Source organism: Eschrichtius robustus, chromosome 4 (assembly GCF_028021215.1).
Source record: "Eschrichtius robustus isolate mEscRob2 chromosome 4, mEscRob2.pri, whole genome shotgun sequence".
Classification (NCBI taxonomy): domain Eukaryota; kingdom Metazoa; phylum Chordata; class Mammalia; order Artiodactyla; family Eschrichtiidae; genus Eschrichtius; species Eschrichtius robustus.
The window spans coordinates 87,732,248-87,753,927 of NC_090827.1; the positions used below are offsets into that span (position 1 = coordinate 87,732,248).

At 40.9% G+C, this 21,680-nt stretch overlaps 1 protein-coding gene across 5 annotated transcripts in view; it reads left to right on the forward strand.

Moving 5' to 3' along the window:
• The first annotated feature begins 950 nt into the window (after positions 1-950).
• Positions 951-21,680, forward strand: part of PDS5A (PDS5 cohesin associated factor A) — a 131,103-nt gene continuing 110,373 nt past the window's right edge. For 3 of the 5 annotated variants that reach the window (XM_068543075.1, XM_068543079.1, XM_068543076.1), the window contains exons 1-2: positions 951-1,040; positions 1,900-2,080. In XM_068543075.1, the coding sequence (XP_068399176.1) occupies positions 1,940-2,080 (141 nt within the window). In that variant the 5' untranslated portion in view covers positions 951-1,040; positions 1,900-1,939. Of the gene's footprint in view, positions 1,041-1,152; positions 1,254-1,899; positions 2,081-2,211; positions 2,247-21,680 lie in introns of those variants that run through there. The other 2 variants (XM_068543077.1, XM_068543078.1) reach the window with 2 other exon arrangements.

A 21,680-nucleotide genomic window follows, 5' to 3' on the forward strand; every position in this document is an offset into this window, starting at 1 on the left:
AGATCTTCATTCTCCAGGTTTGGGAGTGAAGCCCAGGATCCTACGTTTCAGACCTTTCTTTGAGAACTACTCGACTCAATGCTATTTTCATATTTTGCTGCTTTCAAAATATTAATTTTAGACATCTAAAGAGGGGAGGGCAAACTCTGGTGGCTGTCAGAAGGAACAAGAATGAGCGGCCCACGTTGTGCCATGTTGCAAAACTTTTCCTCAGTTTGCAGATCCTCTGTCCCTGGGGAGGAAATCAGTTCATTTTCGCCAAGTAATTCACCATTTTTCAACCATTTCCGTCCACGTCCCTCAGGATGAACCCCAAAAGTCATGAACTCATCTCCGCGGCATAAGGTAAAGCCCTGTTCGTCCCGCTTGCCCTCACAGTGCCGCGGGGACCGGTTCGCTTCCCGCCAGCCGGGCTCCTCCTCCGCTCGCCTTTTGGGTCCCGTCCTCCCGGAGGCTTTCGGCGCGGCAGGTCTTGGCGCCAACCGGGTGGCGGCGCTGTCTGCCCCACGCGCCACCGCCTCAGGCCCGAGGGAGGCGGAGGCACGGCCTGCGGAGGAAGGGGCGGAAGCGAGGCGCGCGCCCTTCTCTCGCGTGCTCTCGCACCGCTCGCGTGACCGGCCGGTGTGTGCGAGGGGCGCCGGCTGCCCGGAGCACGGACTGCCGGGCGCGCGCGGCTGCGAGGGGCGTCCGGGTCCGGGTTGACGGACCCGGCCGGCGCGAGGTGACGGCGGGCGGGCCCGGGGTTCCGGGACGAACACACGAGCACACGCTCCCGGAGGAGCCTTTTCCGAGGCTGCTCTTCCTCGGCCAGACGGAGAGCGGCAGTGTCTCCCCGCCCAGCGCTCACTCGCCCCGCGTCTCCCCCCGCGGCGACTGCTCCTCCTCGGCACCGCCAGCCCCAGCGCCGCTCCGGGGCGGGCGGCGGCGGCGGCGGCGGGACCCGCGGAGCCGCTTTGTGTGCAGCCCGGAGAGGGGCGGCGGCGCAACCACCTGACAGAGGCCCGGGCGCTCGATGCACCTTCCGCCCGCATGAGGAGGAGGTAAAGGCGGCGGCGGCTCGGCTCCCGCCCTCGGCTGGTGGAGGGAGGGGACGGAAGGGGAGACCGGAGCGGGTGGGGGGGGGGTGGGGGCGCGGGATCGAGGCCCGGCGGGGCTGCCCGGAGTTGCCGGTAAGGCCTCGGCGGCGCCGAGTGGCCAGGGGCGAGAGAAGCCGCCGGGGAGCCTTAGCCGAAGTTGAAGGAACAAAATGTGAAGTGCGGAGCCGCGTCAGCCGCTTCCTGGCTTGGGGTTCGGGGTGGAGGGCGGCTTGTTTTCCCCTCCCGCGGGGGTGGGGGAGCGGGACACGGGAGGGGCGGGAGCGTGGCGGGGACGCCTGGGGTTCAGCAGCTCTGCCCGGCAAGGGCGTTCGTCCCCGGGAGACGCCGCTGCGTGTGGGTCCTGTTGGGTCCCTAGTTTTGCGGCCTAAGCCGAGCCCTATAGGCCTCGCGTCTCCTATCCCGGAGGGGACCGGCCGGGCGGGGACTCGAGGCTTCTCTCTGACCGAGCGGGAGCTTTAGGGGCCTTGCCGGGCTCTCGAAGCCGCCGAACTTCGGACTTCGGTGTTTGGGGGTGGATTTCATTGTGAAAGGAGGACTGGGAAACTCCTGGCGCTGCCCGGCGCTTCCCGCGGCCGCCGGTGCCAGAGAGCCCAGTGGGCCCGGTGTTGGAGGGGCCCGCGTGGGTGGGCGCGGCGCGGCGGCCGCCAGGATCCAAGCCCCGGGAAGGAGCGGGTGGCGGGGCCGCCGCGAGTCCCCGGCCTCCCGGGAGAAAGGGCCCTTTGCAGATTAGAGATTTTTGAAATGAAAAAAGAGGTTACAAAGTCGTCCCCTTCCCGCTGAACTTTTGTTTTCTGACCGATAGAGGCCGGTAGAGGACTGTGAAAGAAAAGTTGTCCCCCAGGATGGACTTCTCGACCGCGCAGCCCAAGCCTGCCCCTGCTCTCTGTGGCGTCGTGAGTGCCGACGGGAAGATCGCTTACCCTCCGGGGGTAAAGGAGATCACCGACAAGATCACCACCGACGAAATGATCAAACGACTGAAGGTAAGCTCCTCTGGACAGAATGTTCACATTTCAGACGTTTGTGGTAGGAGGTGCTCTCTCCTGTGGTATTACAGTTCTGCTGGGCCTGGCCTTTAAGAGTTTCACCGACCAGGGTTTTTTTTTTTTTTTAGATATTTTACGTCTTCTCTTTTACCGCTTCTGAAAGGTATTGTTCTATCTTGGCTATATCTTTGAATGGTGATTTCTGTTAGGGACATAACCATTATGGGAAATTAGAAGGGTGTGTGTGATCTTTTTTAATCTTACTTTTTTTTTAAGTATAAGAATTCGAGTATTTTTTAAGTTTGTTTGTTTGTTTTTTTTTTTCCGCTAGAAATATTTACGAGAATACTATTCAGAGTAGCTTGTAGCCTTAAAGGTAGGCAGTAATTTGCTTAGGAAGGTTTTCATCAACTTCTGAGGAGACTGATTTATCAAAGCACAAAAGGCATTTTAAAAATTATCACAATTTCCTAACATCCAGAAGCTTAAATATGTATATAGTATGGTTAAACTTTGACAGAAGGGACTGAGTTTTCAAAATTCAGCCTTGAAGTAAAGTGATGATTTATGTCCACATGTTCAAAGGGGTTTGTGTGTGTTTGTTTGTTTAAATATTTATTTATTTGGCTGCGCTGGGTCTTAAGTTGAGGCATGCGGGGATCTAGTTCCCTGACCAGGGATCAAACCTGCGCTCCTTGCATTGGGAGCACAGAGTCTTAACCACAGGACCACCAAGGAAGTTGCCAAAGGGGTTTTAAGAGAGAGTGATTATGGCTCTTTTTATAAGGAGTCAGCGTATTTTTAAGCATGGTGGTCCTAATGTCCAGGTTGTAAGTTTCAGCCTTAAGTAAGTTAATTTTTTGCTTTTTGTTGCATGGACATAGATTGTGGACACAGCCTTACAAAGTAAGTGCTGTTCTTGTTAAGGGATCAGCTTGATGCAGTGGTTCTCAACCAGGACATCTTTGAGCCCCAGGAGACATTTGGCAATGCTGAAGATGTTTTGGTTGTCACTGTCGGGGCTGGATTGGAACAGGGTAAGACTGGAGACAGGGAGTCCAGCTAGGAAACTGTTAACAGTAGTCTAGGTCAGAGATGTTGAAATCATGAAGTAGGGCTATGATAGTGGGAATAGAGTGATAGGGAACGATACAAGACACATTTCAGTGTTAGAATCAATCAGAGTTGGTGGGAGGTGAGGGAAGAAACGATGTTGACACTTTGCCAGTCTTCACCTTGGCCACTTGGTGAAATGTATTTTAAGGAATAATCTTGCCCCTTTGCTTTTAGAACTTATAGTGCCTAGTAAATGTTTATCATGTTATGAGTGATTAATATTTAAAGTATTCCTGTAGTTTGTTGTTAAAAATCTAATTGGATTCTGCAGTTTGTTGCCCCTTTGGAAGGAATGGGACACAATGCCGTCCATTAAAATAAACCTTGATACTAAAGACTGTACATGAAGTAGGGTGCTTAATTGATGCGTCTTAAGGTTATATTGTTATTGTTCTTAAGTGTTCTGAGATGCTGAAATATGAATTATGAAATATAAAGCTAAGTTAAAAAATTTATAGGTCTTTTAATTTTTATTTTCATATTAAGAATATCAAAACCTTGAATTCTAGTGATGGATAATTTGGTTAAAAAAAGAAAAGTTATGACTATATACACATCTTCCATTTGGAAATAGATTAAATATCAGAAATATTGTTAACTAGAAATTGACACCAAGTCTAGAATGAGCATACGGTTAGAATATTCATTTTTTATGAGTTCTTTTGGAAGTTAAGTTTGATATACATATTAACCAATTTGAATGTCCTATTGCTAAAATTTTGCTTTTCTCAAGAATTATGATTCTGTCTTCCTCCTGCCTTTCTAAGTCGATTTTGACTTTGTACATTTTAGGGATCCATGTTTAAAGTATTACTGTCTCGTTGGAAGTATAGGTTTCAAACAATATTTAACTGTATTTTTGATAACTTTCGTGTTATTTGTGGATAAATTTTATAAATTCAGTAGTTTGTTATAACACAGTAACAATGTTCAAATGCTGTATAAATACAAAAGCGCTTAAAGGCAAGTAAAATCTTGGTCAGTGGGGCTTCCCTGGTGGCGCAGTGGTTAAGAATCCGCCTGCCAGTGCAGGGGACATAGGTTCGAGCCCTAGTCCGGGAAGATCCCACATGCCACGGAGCAACTAAGCCCGTGCGCCACAGCTACTAAGCCTGTGTTCTAGAGCCCTCGAGCCACAACTCCTGAGCCCACGTGCCACAACTACTGAAGCCCGCGCGCCCAGAGCCTGTGCTCCACAACAAGAGAAGCCACCGCAATGAGAAGCCCACACACCGCAATGAAGAGTAGCCCCCGCTCGCCGCAACTAGAGAAAGCCCGCGTGCAGCAACGAAGACCCAACGCAGCCAAAAATAAAAACAAATAAATTAAAAAAAAAAAAAGTCTTGGTTAGTGGAATTCAGAGACGTTTGGTCCATTTTCTTCAGTTTTCAAGACTGGAACAAGAATTTTTACAGTGGAACCATAATTTTAGAGTTAGAAGGATTCTAAAAGAAATTCTGGAACTCCCTTTATTTCACAGATAACAAAAGTTAGACCCAAAGTGGCCAAGTAACATTTACCAAGGTCAGCCATAGGACAGGTTAGTGGCAGAGCCAGGGCAATAGCATCATGTATCTTTTTATTCTTATAGCTGCTTTCTTCTAAGGAATCTAAACAAAGTTGAACAAAGAAGTTGTGATTTTTATTATGCAGTTGAAAACAGTAAAGTGAAAAGAGAAGGGAATTAATGAGAGTTAACTTGGTCTTTTGCAGGGAGATTTGGGACAGCGTTTTTTTTTTTAACATTAGAGAGAAATTATTGTGATGCTTTGAAGCTTTCTTGAAAATAATTCTTAGAGTATATCTTTGGAAGAACTTAGACATACTTCTGTATTTTAGAAGTTTTAATTTCTGTTTCCAAGGAACTACTTTAAATATTTTTATGTCCAGTCACACTGGCCTTCTGTCAGTTCCTTGAACATGCCATGCTCATTTCTGTCTAGACAGATTTAGAATTATGTAGCCCATATACATACTCTTCCTCCCAGTTCATTAAGGGAAGTCTCTTAGATTCCTTGTTAATATATTCTTTTAATTCCTTCATATCACTTATTATGGATGTGATATTACATTTATGCATATGTTTATTTGGTTTGTCTCCCCAGCTTCTCTGTAAGCTTCATGAATATAGGTATCACATCTATTTGTTTACTTTTGTATCCTCCCAGTGCTAAGTTTAATACCTGGCACATAGGTTCTCAACATATATTCCTTGAATGAACGATGAATACTTTGTATTTTTTTTTTTTTTTTTGGCTGCGTCGTGTCTTCTCTGCTGCTAGGGCTTTCGTGGAGCGGGGGCTACTCTTCGAATACTTTGTATTAATCCTGGTTTAGAGAAATATTTTTATTTTTGAAGATGAAGGATAATTTGAAAATATTTTGAATTGCAACTAAGTACTTTATCTGAGATTGCATACTAGAGATGATAACACAGATATTTAGAATTTTAGAACCAGAAGGTAGCTTAGAGGTTATTTCATTTTGTTCTAATTTTCCGGATGAAGAAATTGAGTCTCAGAGGTTGTGACCAACCCTAGTCACATAAAGCTGAAAACCATCATTAACAGTTTTGTTATTTAGATAAATTACAAATATATATTAATTGGCAGAAATATTAAAATTCATACAAAAGCTGTTTGCAAGGATAGCAGATATTTTAATACCAGTGTTGCATTAAGCATCAAGATTTCATTAAGGATTCTGAAACTAATGCAAATCATGTCTGATAAGTTTTATAAACAAGATACACCTATAAACAATGTTGTACAAAGTTCCATTAAGTGCTTCTGCCCACAGTTTGTTATACACAGTCTATCTCAGATCATGTATTACAAAGCTGTGTGCTATGCACTTTTTTTTTCTTCCTTTTTTGCTATTTTGGAAGTGGGAAGCCCTTGAAAGCCTTGGTTTTTAAAAGGAGGGATTAGGATGAAGTTTGTTACTATATCCATTTCTTATTATCTGCTCTCAGAGTTCAGTGCCCCAGACAGTTCTCTAGCCACAACCCTATACCCAAACCTGCCATATTCATTCTGTCACAGAATCAAATCAAAATACTTACTACCTTGGTGCTAAGAATTAGGAAAAATTAAATAATAGGGTTTTATTGTTCTGAAAATGTCCCCCACTTTTCTCCCACTAGGTGTTACTTCTGTGTTTTCTTTGTATTTTTCTGTAATCTTTCTCTTTCTGTCAGCCATTCTCCCTCTTCCACGTGCTCGCTCTTCTACTTTCTATAGTCTGGCCTGTTGGATAGTTCAGTAGGAATTGGGATATGGTGAACTTGATTTAGGTGGGACATCTCCCTTTTCTCATCAAACCTAGGTTGGAAGAGGGGAGGAATAGATTAGGGGCAGGAAGGCCATGAATTCTTTCATTTTCCTTCCCCTAAGGTGGATGTCAGAAATACTTGATTTGTTGTAATTATTTTCACTTGCATAGATGACTTTTATTTATCCCTAATTGCCACATAGTATGCTAATTTTGCTCATAATTCAGTATGTAATTTCAAGTCTGAATTTTGTTTATATCTTTTACTCTAATATTTGTATTACTGCAGAAGATTCTGCTAAGTAATTAAGAAGTTAAATGGAGAGGCAAGATTTCTTAAAATGAAGTCCTAAAATATAGCCAATGTACATTTGTGAAGTAATACTTCATGCAGCACAGCTTTTATTTTATTTATTTATTTATCTATTTATCTATCTATTTATTTATTTATTTGTCTTTGGCTGCGTTGGGTCTTTGTTGCTGCGCGCGGGCTTTCTCTAGTTGCAGTGAGCGGGGGCTGCTCTTCGTTGCGGTGTGCGGGCTTTTCGTTGCAGTGGCTTCTCTTGTTGCGGAACACGGGCTCTAGGCATGCAGGCTTCAGTAGTTGTGGCACGCGGGCTCAGTAGTTGTGGATTGTGGGCTCTAGAGCGCAGGCTCAGTAGTTACAGGTGCATGGGCTTAGTTGTTCCACGACATGTGGGATCTTCCTGGACCAGGGCTCGAACCCGTGTCCCCTGTGGTGGCAGGTGGATCCTTAACCACTTCACCACCAGGGAAGCCCCTACCATTTTAATCATTTTTAAGTGTACAGTTCAGTGCCGTAAGTACGTTCACATTGTTATGCAACCTCATCACTATCCATCTCCACAACTTTTCATCATCCTTAACTGAACTCTGTACCCATTAAATTATAACTCTATTCTCCCCTTCCCCCAGCCCAGGCAACCACCTTTCTGCTTTCTGTCTCTATGAATTGGGCTACTTTAGGAGCCTCATATAAGTGGGATCATACAATATTGCTGCTTTTGTGACTGGCTTATTTCACTTGGCATGATGTCTTCAAGGTTTATCTGTATCGTAGTATGTGTCAGAATTCACGTGTATAACATCTTTTGTTTATCCTTTCATCCTTTGATGGACACTTGGGTGACTTCTACTTTTTGCCTACTGTTGGTAACTTTTCTTACTATATCACAGTTTTGTGGATTAGAAATTTGGGCAGGACTTGGCTTGATATTCTGCTCCACATCACATACTGGGCTCACTCACTGGTATTCAGCTGGTGATTAGACTGTTGAAGTATATACACACTGGCTTCTCTCAAACACTTGGTACCTCAGTAGGAACAGCAGAAAGACTGGACTCAGCTGGGCCCTTCTTCCTGTCTATGGTAGTGTTAAGGCTTCTCCACATGGTCTCTCCAGCAGGGTAGTTGGGTTCAGGGTTCCAAGACACTATGGAGGAAGTTGCCAGTACTTTTAAAGACTTTATTCAGAATTGGTAGTGGCACTTCTACCTTACTCTACAGTAGTCATACCGCTATAAAGTAGTCATAGCACAGCTGACATTCAAGGAGAGAAAAATTGACCCTACTTCTCAATGGAAGAAGTAGGAAAGAATTTGTAGCCGTCTTTACCACAGGAGCTCTCATGATAAGTCAAAGTGTACTATACTTTATAGTTACATTCATACATTTGAAAAACATTTAATCTCAAAAACAACAGTATATATTTGCAGCCAATTTGCTAGATTTGTAAAATTTATTTTAAATACTCTAAGAAAAAAATTGTAGGAACTTTTTTACGTGCTAGTTAGGGAGGAATTATGGGGGAGGCTCATGATTTGATCCTAGAACTTGTTTCTTACATTTTTTGAATTTTTACTAGGAAGTATCACTGGCCAATCATAATGATGATCCCCCCTTCTCTCTTTTTAAAAAAAATCTGTTTTAACTTCTTTTTTTTTTTTTTTAAATTAATTAATTTATTTATTTATTCTTGGCTGTGTTGGGTCTTCATTTCTGTGCGAGGACTTTCTCTAGTTGTGGTAAGCGGGGGCCACTCTTCATCGCGGTGCGTGGGCCTCTCACTATCGCGACCTCTCTTGTTGCGGAGCACAGGCTCCAGATGCGCAGGCTCAGTAGTTGTGGCTCACGGGCCTAGTTGTTCCGTGGCATGTGGGATCTTCCCAGACCAGGGCTCGAACCCGTGTCCCCTGCATTAGCAGGCAGATTCTCAACCACTGCGCCACCAGGGAAGCCCTATTTTAACTTCTTATTTTGAGACATTTTATCTCTCTAGAAAAGTTGGAAAAGTTGTACCTTCAACACTCATCCCTTCATTTAGATTCACCAGTTGTTAACATTTTGTTACTTTTGCTTGCTTTAATGTTTCTCCAAACACACACACACAGAGGGAGACAGATGTAACATACTTTTTTGTTTGAGAGTTACTTGCATCTGTCATGACATTCCACCTCTGAATGCTTCAGCAGTCTTCTTAGAACAAGGACATTCTCCTACTTTATAACAATTATCATTATCACACTCAAGGAATTTAACATTGATACAGTGATATCTGTTATACTATCCATAATAAAATTCCCTCAGTTGCCCTAAAAATGACTTTTTAAAAGTTGAATTTTTCTTCCTCTATCCAAGTTGCAGTATAGGATCACATGCATTTATTACGTCTCTCTTGTCTGTTTTAATCTAGAAAGTCCTCTCATTTTCTGGGGGTGTGTTGTTCATGACATTTTTTGAAGCATTTGTCTTATAAGAGTTCATAATCTGTTCTGTCTCATTTCCTCATGCTTCGATTCAAATTGAACCTTTTTTGGCACGTATACTACACAATTGGTGTTGTGTAGTTCCCTTAGCATCATATCAGGAGACATATAATGTCATTTTGTCCTATTGGCTTTGCTAAGTTGATCACTTGTGTACAGCTCTCTGCATTGTAAAGGTATTTCCCTCTCTTTGCAATTAATAAGTAATATTTAAGGTAATAAATAGTTTTTAAGAATAATTTGTTTTCCAACAATTCTTACTCAACTGTTTTAGCACCCACTTTGGTGGTTATAAAATGTTGCCTTGATTGATTGATTGATGGCTGTGTTAGGTCTTTGTTGCTGCTCACGGGCTTTCTCTGGTTGTGGCGAGTGGGGGCTAATCTTCGTTGTGGTGCATGGGCTTCTCATTGCGGTGGCTTCTCTTGTCGCGGAGCACGGGCTTCAGTAGTTCTGGCGCACGGGCTTCAGTAGTTGCAGGGCATGGGCTCAGTAGTTGTGGCTTGCAGGCTCTAGAGTGCAGGCTCAGTAGTTGTGGAGCACGGGTTTAGTTGCTCTGCAGCATGTAGGATCTTCCTGGACCAGGGATGGAACCCATGTCCCCTGCATTGGCAGATGGATTCTTAACCACTGTGCCACCAGGGAAGTCCCAACAATTGGTTTATTTTTTTCTGTTTGTATTCAATTTTATATGTATATACATATACATACATACATTCACTCTGGTGGACTGGACTATTCATTTCTACTGACGAGTATTATCCTTGCTTGATTTTTTTTTTTTTTATTGTGGTAAAAAACATAACAAAAACCATCTTAACCATTTTTAAGTGTACACAGTACAGTAGTGTTAACTATATGTACATTGTCAATACTACAGATCCCTAGAACGTTTTCATCTTGTAAAACTGAAACTCTGTACCCACTGAACAACTCCCTTTCCCCCATCCCCCTCAGCCCTTAGTGACCACTTCCTGTTTCTAGGAGTTTGACTACTTTAGATACCTCACATATAAATGTGGAATCATATGGTATTTGTCCTTTAGTGACTGGCTTATTTCACTTAGCATGAAGTCGTTAAGGTTTATCCATGTTGTAGCATATGACAGGATTTTCTTCTTTTTTAAGGCTGTGTAGTATTCCAGTGTATGTATCTACCACACTTTCTTTATCCATTAATGGAAGTTTAGGTTGCTTCCACCTTTCAGCTATCGTGAATAATGCTGCAGTGAACATGGGTGTGCGTATATCTCTTAGAGACCCTGTTTTCAATTCTTTTGGATATATATTGCTGGGATTGCTGGGTCATATGATAGTTCTATTTAAACATTTTTGAGGAACCCTTCATACTGTTTTCCGTAGTAGCTGCTTCATTTTACCTTCCCACCAGTAGTACACAAGGGTTTCAGTTTCTCCACATCAGTGCTTATTTTCTGTGTTTTTGATAGTGGCCGTCCTAACAGGTATGAGGTAATGTCTCGTTGTGGTTTTGATTTGTGTTTCCCTGATGACTGGTGATGTTGAGCATCTTTTCATGCTTATTGGTCATTTGTATATCTTATTTAGAAAAATGTCTATTCAAGTCCTTTGCCCATTTTTTAATCAGGTTATTTGTTTTATTGTTGCTCAGTTGTAGGAGTGTTTGTATTCAGTTTTAGGAATTACATTGTTCATTCTTTTTATTTAATTTTACATGGTTCAAGAGTCAAAACTATAGAAAAACTTACACTTTTAGAAGTCTTCTTGCCATCTTTATTCTTTCCACTTCATTTCCACCCACCTCCCCTCCGTAGATAATCATTTTCATTAGTTTCTGGTTTATCCTTTCTGTGTTACCGCCCTTCTTCTTCTTCTTCTTTTTTTTTTTTTTTTTTTTACCGCCCTTCTTAAAAGATAAACTACTATATATACTCTATTGTACTTTGCTTTCTTCACCCAATATGTCTTGGAAATCACACCATATCTGGAAATGTCTTTAAATTCATTTTCATGGCGTTATAGTATTCTATGTGTAGATGTGCCATAGTTTACTCAACTAGGCTCTCATTGTTTTTTTTTTTTTTATTTTTTTATTTTTGGCTGTGTTGGGTCTTCGTTTTTGTGCGAGGGCTTTCTCCAGTTGTGGCGAGCGGGGGCCACTCTTCATCGCGGTGCGTGGGCCTCTCACTATCGCGGCCTCTCTTGCTGCGGAGCACAGGCTCCAGACGCGCAGGCTCAGTAGTTGTGGCTCACGGGCCTAGCTGCTCCGCAGCATGTGGGATCTTCCCAGACCAGGGCTCGAACCCGTGTCCCCTGCATTGGCAGGCGGATTCTTAACCACTGCGCCACCAGGGAAGCCCTAGGCTCTCGTTGATTTGAGATTGCTTGTAATATTTTCCTTTTACAAGTAATGCTGAAGTGAATAACCTTGTTACACATTGCTTTGTATTTGTGGAAGTGTGTCTTTAGGGTAAGTTCCTAGGATTGTTGGGCCAAAGGGTACATTTCTAAGTGTTTTTGTTAGAGGTGGTCATATTCTCCTTCATATGGGTTGTACCATTTTGTACTTCCACCAGCAAGTATAAGAGTGTCCAGCCTCTCAGTAATGTATTGTCAAGTAATGCGTACTTTTAAAGTAGCAAATTGGCAAATTAACATCTTGCCCCAAAAGGCCATTTTATTGCCTCCCGGCAACAAGAGAAGTTCTTTATGAGAATGATTAAATATAAGTGCTCCACTGAGGTTCAAAAGGATAAGAACCCTATTTAGATTTCCTTAGAAACTCAAAAGGAATTGAGTGACTTTTTTAGTATGTTTAAAGAAATGAGGGTGGGTGGGGTAGAGTTGGAGACAAAATTTTAGGAACAAAGATGATGTTGAAATCATCAAGCCTCACTTAGGTCTTCATTCAAGACCTTGAGTTAAATAGAAATGAGATGAAGGCTTATTATTTAAAATCATAAATGAAATAAATAACGGTATTGGCATGTAATATGCCAGTGCTGTGATTTATTTTCCCATTATCAGAAATCTATAGATGTCCAAGGGAAAAACTGCTTTGTGTTCATAGTAGGAGAATAGGCTTAAAGCATTAATGAATTTTGTTCCTATTAGCTTCTATTTTCAGAGTTAATTATTTAAATTAAACACTACTTTGGCTGAGGTTGTTGGCATATGGAAGTATGTCCAGTTGAATTCACTGGTCAGAAAGATAAAATGAGAGGAGTTTATACATGATATAAAAGCATAACAAGTTTTTATTTGCTGAAGACAACAAATCGAGACGTTTCTAGGTAACGGTTGTAATAGAAAGCTAAACACAAACATAACGAAGGAGTTTACTAAATTTCTTTCCCTTGCTGTTGGCATTTGGTCTTTTACATTAGTACAGATCTTCCCAACTGATACTCTACACAGTTGTAAGTATGCCTAAATACAGAGTCCCTCAGCCTTTGGAGATTACAAATATTACATCATTTTTTGTATATTATGTGATATTTTAAAAGTTGGGAACTGCCATAACATATGTGTTGTTTTTCATGTTATATTGTAAAATTATTATTAAGATCAAACACTTAAAACTTCCTACCAAATGGGGGCCCTGTGATTAGTGCTGATAAAGCCAGCCCTTAAATAACATGAGTCCATTAGGGGAACCTGGATTTATACTAGGAATAACACTGGAATGGATTTCCGTTTATATGAAGGATATTTGAGATTATTATATCATACGTTAAATGTCAGTTATGTGCTAGGATTGTATCTGTTTCTTTGGATAAAGAGGTACTAAGAATTTTGGTGGTCAAGAGAAGTTTCAAGGAAAAGGTGACAGTTGTACTGGGATTTGAAGGCTTAGACTTTGGTAAGCAAAGAGTGGTAAAACATTTCAAACAGATGAATAGCAGGGACAAAGACAGAGACAGAAGCATGCTTGGTGTGTTTGAAGAAAATGAGTAGGATAGTTTTGCTAGAGCTAAAGCATCCTAAAAGAGTAGTTGAGAGGAAAAAAGAGGAAGGTACCAATGAAATTGGTAGAATCCTTAAATGACAGAGGAATTTGAATTAAAAAAAAAAAATAGAGCTAAAGAGGGATATGTCTACATTGTGGTTTTGCATGATTAGCAAAGCTAGGTGACCAAGGAGTTTTTTAAGCACGTGAATACCACCCTTCTTTGAGGCCAATTTGTGGAGTTTTTTTATCCTCATGTCCAGACCAGATAGTATCTTTGGTTGAATAGTAATCCACTTCTAATTGATACTGTCTGAATGAATCTGTTGGTTGCTTAGAGTTTAGTCACATGATACTAGGTGTGAAGGCTGTGGATGAGTAAAATTTTAAGAGCAGTTAGTAGAATTTTATGTACTAGATTATAACAATATGAATTGGATTTTTTAAAAATAAATTTATTTATTTATTTATTTATTTATTTATTTATTTTTGGCTGCGTTGGGTCTTTGTTGCTGCGCGCAGGCTTTTTCTAGTTGCAGTGAGTGGGGGCTACTACTCGTTGCGGTGCGCGTGCTTCTCATTGCAGTGGCTTCTCTTGTTGTGGAGCACAGGCTTTAGGCACATGGGCTTCAGTAGTTGTGGCGCACGGGCTTAGTTGCTCTGTGGCATGTGGGATCTTCCCGGACGAGGGATGGAACCCATGTCCCCTGCATTGGCAGGCGGATTCTTAACCACTATGCCACCAGGGAAGTCCCAGATTTTTATTATATATATTCAGTGCATGTTTTTCCAAAATTTCCTGAAATTTCTGTGGTAGGAATTCAAGTAAACATTAATTGTAATTTGATGCCAAATTATTATTATTTTTTCTACTTTTTATTTATTTTTGGCTGTATTGGGTCTTCATTGCTGTGTGCAGGCTTCAGTAGTTGCAGCATGCAGGTCAGGAGTTGTGGCATGCGGGCTCAGTAGTTGTGGCTCGCGGGCTCTAGAGCACAGGTTCAGTAGTTGTGGCGCACAGCCTTAGTTGCTCTGCAGCACGTGGGATCTTCCCAGACCAGGGAAGGAACCCATGTCCCCTGCATTGGCAGGCGGATTATTAACCACTGTACCACCAGGGAAGTCCGTCAAATTATTTCAATACTTGAAAATTAAGTTCAGTGGCCATGTATTATATCCTATAATTTCAAATGTTTGTTGAATTGCATAGCCTTTATCTAGCCCCTATAAAATAAGTAGAGGTGAATTTCTCATCTGCAAAAAGAAAATCATTGAATAAAAGTGTTTAAGATTTATAAGGACTGAGTCAGTGTATATAAGGAGACTGCTTTGTTTCTGGCAGAAGTTTCAAAATGACTTTCTTCTTGAAGCATATACCTAAATAGCTTTGAAGAAAGTGATAAAAAGCATCAGGCAGTAATAAAATGAAAATATTTTTAGATCTCTTGGAAATCATGTTATATAATCTTGTCTACTATATTCAGTTCTCATCCTTTTTTTAAAAATTTTATTTTATTTATTTATTTTTGGCTGCGTTGGGTCTTCATTGCTGTGTGCAGACTTTCTCTAGTTGCAGTGAGCAGGGGCTACTGTTTGTTGCGGTGTGTGGGCTTCTCATTGCAGTGGCTTCTCTTGTTGCGGAGCACAGGCTCTAGGAGTGCAGGCTTCAGTAGTTGTGGCACATGGGCTCAGTAGTTGTGGCTCATGGGCTCTAGAGCACAGGCTCAGTAGTTGTGGTGCATGGGCTTAGCTGCTCCACGGGATGTGGGATCTTCCCAGGCCAGGGATCGAATCCATGTCCCCTGCATTGGCAGGCAGATTCTTAACCACTGTGCCACCAGGGAAGCCCTGTGTCCGGTCTTAATTGTGGCACGTGGGATCTTTTAGTTGTGGCATGCAGAATCTATAGTTGCGGCATGCGAGATCTTTTAGTTGTGGGATGTGGGATGTAGTTCCCTGACCAGGGGTCAAACCCAGGCCCCATGCATTGGGAGTGCAGAGTCTTAGCCACTGGACCACCGGGGAAGGAGCCCTGCCTTTTATCTTAATTTGCTATTTTTTAGAATTCCATTTTAATTATTTTTGATTTTATAGGTATATCTTTTCACTGTGTGTGTGTGTGTATCTGTCTGGCTATGTCTGTCTGTCTGGTTGTACAGGGATTGCAATACATATCCTTAACTGTTCATAGTCTTAGACTTTTATTTTTGTGCTATTTCATGTGAAATGTAAGAACCTTCCATTACTATGGGTCCATTTATCACAGCCCCACCCTTTATGCTATACATGCATTATAAACCCCACATTAAACAGTTATATGTATTTTAAATAAATGCAAGGGAAGTAGTCTTTTATATTTATGCACTTATTACCATTTCTTGTGCTTTTTTTCATTTTTTCTCAAATGTCCGATTTTCCACCTGATGATATATCCCTTCAACCTGAGAAACTTCCCTTTAGTGTTTCTTTTAGTGAAGATTTGCTGAGATAATTTCACTTAGTTTTCATTTGTCTGAAAATGTTTATTTAACCTTCATTTTTTAAGGATATTACTTTTTGGATATAAAATTCTGGGTTGACAGTTTCAGTGCTTTAAAGATGTAATTCCACTGTCTTGTGTTCTCCAGTGCTTCAGATGAGAAGTCAGTGGTAATATTTATTTTTGTTTCTTTGTATATAATGTGAGACTTTTTTCTGGCTGCTTTCATGGTGTTTATTTTTCTTTGATGTTCAGCAGTTTCATTGTGATGCCCTGAGGTTTGTGTTTCCCAAATACTTGTCCTGCTTTGGAATCACTGACCTTCCTGGATCTATAAATTTATGTCTTTCACCAAATTTGGGGAGTTTTTGGTCATGGTATCGTCAAGCTGCTTTTTCTTTTTTTTTTTCCTTCTCCCCCCTTTTTTCCTCTTTCCAGGATCCACTTACACATATGTTAGATTTTTTTTTATAGTGCCCTCAGATCACTGGGGCTCTTTTTCTTTTTTCAGTCATTTCTCTTTGTGTTCTTCAAATTTGGTCATTCCTATTGATATGTTCTTAAGTTTATAACTCTTCTATTATCTTCAGTCACAGATACAGCCTGAAAAAATGTAAAATCACAGGGACTTGGGAGATGATCTATATAACATTAACTGTGTGTTTCCTCTTTTTAAAAATATATAAATTTTTACATATAGTAAAGTTCATAAACCTTAAGTATAACATTTTATTAATTTTTACATACATATATGCATATTGTCATTATCCAGATCAAGATGGCACTGCAGCAGGCTGCCGTATGGTCCCTTCCCCAGAGATAGAGACCCTTCTGATCTTTATCAACTTAGATTAGTCTTGCCATCAAACTTAACATAAATGAAATCATGCAGTATGTACTCTTTTATGTCTGACTCTTTTCCTAAACGTTGTGTCTGAAATTCATCCATGTTGTTATGGGTTGTAGTGATTTTCATTATATGAGTACACCAAAATTTATTTATCCATACTGTTATTGATAGGTATTTGGGTTAGTAGTTTTTTGCTTTTATGAAAAAAAACTTCTATGAATAATGTACGTGGTTTTTGGTAGTGGTAAGGACTCATTTATCTTGGGTATATACCTGGGATTGGTGGATTTTTTCTGTGAAGGGTCAGTAAAAATTTATTTTGTGGGTCAAGAGAATACTCTGCAAGTACTTACACAGTAAGAACTTTTTTTTTTTTTTTAACAAAATTCAAAACATAGTGATTCAGTACTTTTTTTTTTTGTAACACAGGTCTGCTAATGAGAAAAATGGAATTCTTTGGAGGGGAAGGTGTGGAACTAACATTTTACTTAATTGGGGCTCAAAGTTAGTGTTTTCTATCACCAAAATTGATTTCAAGTGTTTACCTATTAATGCTGATCTGTAGTGAAATGTGGTGTATTTCATTTGAAAATGTTTTTTCACACAGAGACTTCCAAATATTGATATGAGTTCATGAACATATGATTTTAATTGACCATATTCATTGCTTGGAAGGCATTTATAGAATTATTTTATACTTTTCTCTTGATAATTGCCTTTTAGCATGTCATTACATTGCATATTAATAGCTTCCAGTGGAAGGGTTAGGTGGAAGTTCCTCAACTGCAATGTGAAATGGACTTTGAAATGCGGAAATTTCCTGTGCATGTGTGTTGAGGTGTTAAAAATCCTGCTAGAATTGCAGTTTGAGCATGGAAATGGAAACCTCAGTTTTTGTTATAATTTTTGGCAGCACAGGAAGAAGGAGCTTGACATTTCTTGTGATTCAGTGGATGTTAGTTGTTGAAATATGTTAAATTTTCACATAGATGTGCTTAACAGCCCTTTGGTTACAGCTTGAATTCATTGAGAAACAGCCCCACACCAGTAGCCAAAGCTACTTTCTGAAGCCATTCAGTGTTTAAAAATACTAACAACAAATACTATCAATTAAGGGGTGTTGAGTGCTGAAAGAAGCTGAAGACTACTGGAATGATGTTTGCAGGAATAGCAAGAAAAACAAGAAGGAATTCTCTTTTTTTCCTCTTCCTGCCTTCTAATCACCTTCCTGTCAAAGAAGTCTACGCAATGCATTTTCCAGAATCCCAGTCTCAACATCAGAGAACAGAGTATAGAGGAGGTGGATTTGGAGTTGAGAGACACTGTGTAAATAATTAGCATACTATTCTGATATGTGAACTTCAGTAGAACAAGAAAAACTGTTTCATGTTTCCATCTAACAAGATACAGCTATCCTTCTTTTAAAAATGAGGATGTTCTCACCTCTTTCCAGATAGTCTCAGTAGTTATGCAGTATCAGTCCCTAGGTGACAAATACCCTATTCTGGGTGATGTTACTGGTTTTTAAGTTAAAACACTATTCCATCTGAATAGTCTAACTCAAGGGTTAACTTAAATTTCATATTTTTACACATATAAAGGAAAATAAAATTGAAATAATTTGGCTGTTAGTCCTAAAAATCTTCACATTCAGTTTGACCCTTGTAAATCTTATTCTTGACTAGATGTTGATGTTTTTGTTTTCCCATGCAGTGAAATTGTTGTCAGAAGTATTAGTGATAAAGAATATCTTGAAAAAGTGCCCCATAACTGACAAAGGAATAATCTCCAAAATATGCAAGCAGCTCATGCAGCTCAATATCAAAAAAACAAATAACCCAATCCAAAAATGGGTGGAAGACCTAAATAGACATTTCTCCAAAGTAGACATACAGATTGCCAACAAACACATGAAAAGATGCTCAACATCACTAATCTGCAGAGAAATGCAAATCAAAACCAGAATGAGGTATCACCTCACACTGGTCAGAGTGGCCATCATCAAAAAAACTAGAAACAGTAAATGCTGGAGAGGGTGTGGAGAAAAGGGAACCCTGCACTGTTGGTGGGAACGTAAATTGATACAGCCACTGTGGAGATCAGTATGGAGGTTCCTTAAAAAACTAAAAATAGAACTACCATACGGCCCAGCAATCCCACTACTGGGCATATACCCTGAGAAAACCATAATTCAAAAAGAGTCATGTACCACAATGTTCATTGCAGCACTATTTACAATAGCCAAGACTTGGAAGCAACCTAAATGTCCATCGACAGATGGATGGATGAAGAAGATATGGCACATATATACAATGGAATATTACTCAGCCATAAAAAGGACCGAAACTGAGTTATTGTAACGAGGTGGGTGGACCTAGAGTCTGTCATACAGAGTGAAGTAAGCCAGAAAGAGAAAAACAAATACCGTATGCTAATGCACATATATGGAATCTACAAACACAGTACCGACGAACCCAGTGCCAGGGCAGGAATGAAGATGCAGACATAGAGAACGGACTTGAGGACACAGCGGGGGAAGGGGAAGCTGGGATGAAGTGAGAGAGTAGCGCTGACGTATGTACACTACCAAATGTGAAATTGGTGGCTAGTGGGAAGCAGCCGCATAGCACAGGGAGATCAGCTCGGTGCTTTGTGACCACCTAGAGGGCTGGGAGAGGGAGGGTGAGAGGGGGGCTCAAGAGGGAGGGGATGTAGGGATATATATATGCATACAGCTCATTCACTTTGTTGTACAGCAGAAAGTAACACACCATTGTAAAGCAATCGTACTCCAATAAAGATATTTTTTTTTAAAGTGCCCCAGTGTTGTTTCTGAGATGTTCTTCCAAGTCATTAAACACTTAATGCTGCAGGATTTGGTGCTAGTGCTTTTCTAGATATTGTCAGGCATTGTCAGCGCAAGGTTTTCAAACTGAAGTTTGTACAAGCGCCAACAACAGCACTTCTTAACAGTTACTTCCAGCTGTGACTTTTTCTAAGATCACTGATCTTTAAGACACATGTGAGTATCAGACATGTTAAAATTTGGGTGTTAGAATGAATAAATATGGTAATTTTAATTTATCATGGACCCATGTATACCAGACACTAGGCTGGGAACTTCATGTCTGTTATCTCAAAATATCATAATCTTTTAAGATTGTATTATTATCTTTGTTTTATAGACAAAGAAGGACTTATTTACTTATTCAAGTCACATGTCCATTGAGAGGTAGAACAGAACTCACACACATGGTCTGAATAAATCCAGAATTTAATTTGTGTTCTTTTTGTGCTCTAAGGAGGAGATCAGTTTCAGAGATCAGGGTAGAATGAGTGTGTATGCTCATCAGTCCTTAGCATTGTTGTCTCAGTGGACTCAGCCAATAGGAACCACTCTGGATTGGAGATTGACAATCAAAAAATTACCAAAATCTGAGGTGGGTGTAGGTGCAGTACTATTAGAGTTTGACTGAAATGGCTACACTTGGGTGTAGGCAGACAGGGGAGGTAAGTAAGGCAGGAGGGGCCTGTAGAATATGATTGAAGATTTAGAATTCATATTGAAGGCAATGAGTAGACTTAGTGAGAATAAAAAATGAAGGAGTTAGGGGTGGAATGTTCTAAAAAGGGATTTTTAACCACTGGACCACCAGGGAAGTCCCTAAAAAGGAAACTTTTTAAGAGGTAAAACAGTTTGTAATGAGGTTCAAGATGTGACTCAAGTAGGATGAAGATGAAAAACATTGATAAGTTAGTGAGAGATGCTTTCAGTAATTCTGAGACAACAGGTATGAACTATTTGAGGCAAATTGGGGCATGCAGTCACTCTGTGAATAAGGAACTATAATGCTGGGATATTAATTGGGTCTTTGATCTAGAGTGAATTGTAAATTTAAATTCTTAGTCTGGGAATTCTGAATTGAGAATCTGAAGATTTACATCTAAATCCTGGATCCTCTTCTTACCAACAATGTAACCTATATAAAATCTTTTCTTTGAAGTTTTCTCCTCTGTTGAGAATGGGTATGTTTAGACTCTCTCCCTCCTTCCCCCGTAGTCATAGTTAAGGGTTATAGACTACACACACTACAGGCTAATGTCTTTTTCCCCCCTAGGCCTAGGCTTTAGTTTTGTGGTCTTAAAATTCCCTGGGACTTTTTCACTTTACAAAAGGCATGCATTTTGCCTTGCAGAAGATTGTCCTGTCTTTGAACCTTTGCAGTCTCCCTTAGTTTCTCTGGGTGACTCTTTTTTGTCCCTCAATGTTTGCTTAGAACTTACAGGAGGAAGAGAAGTCTATATGCTATAGATGTCAATGCCCAGTGGTTATATAGAAAAAGCCATGGGTTAGCTTACTTGGCTTACATTGTCTAGGGCGATTATGTGTCTTCTCTTTCAGTTATTCTCTTTCCTGATGTTGGAAGGTGGCTTATAAATCACAGCTCTCTCAGTTGAACCTTTTTCATTGCCTTAAAGGGACCTTAACATTTAAAAGAATATTTTTGTGGAAAGATGTGAGGCTTTTATCTCTCCAGTTCATTTTTTGAAATAAATTTATTTATTCATTTATTTATTTTTGGCTGCGTTGGTTGGGTCTTCATTGCTGTGCGGGGGCTTTCTCTAGTTGCAGTGAGCGGGGGATACTCTTCGTTGAAGTGCACGGGCTTCTCATTGCGGTGGCTTCTCTTGTTGCGGAGCTCGGGCTCTAGGCGTGCGGGCTTCAGTAGTTGTGGCATGCAGGCTCAGTAGTTGTGGCTCGTGGGCTTAGTTGCTCTGTAGCATGTGGGATCTTCCTGGACCAGGGATCGAACCCGTGTCCCCTGCACTGGCAGGTGGATTCTTAACCACTGTGCCATCAGGGAAGTCCTCTCCAGTTCATTTTTATTCATCTGTATTGTCTTTTTTTAAAAACATCCTTATTGAGAGGTAATTCGTATACCATGCAATTCACCAATTTAAAGTGTACAGTTCACCTATTTAAAGTGTACAATCACTGGTTTTAGTATATTCACAGATACGTGCAACCTGCGATGTGTGGCTTGCGGGATCTTAGTTCCCCAACCAGGGATTGAACCCGCACCCTCAGCAGTGAGAGTGCAGAGTCCTAACCACTGGACCGCCAGGGAATTCCCTAGAGCAGCGGTCCCCAACCTTTCTGGCA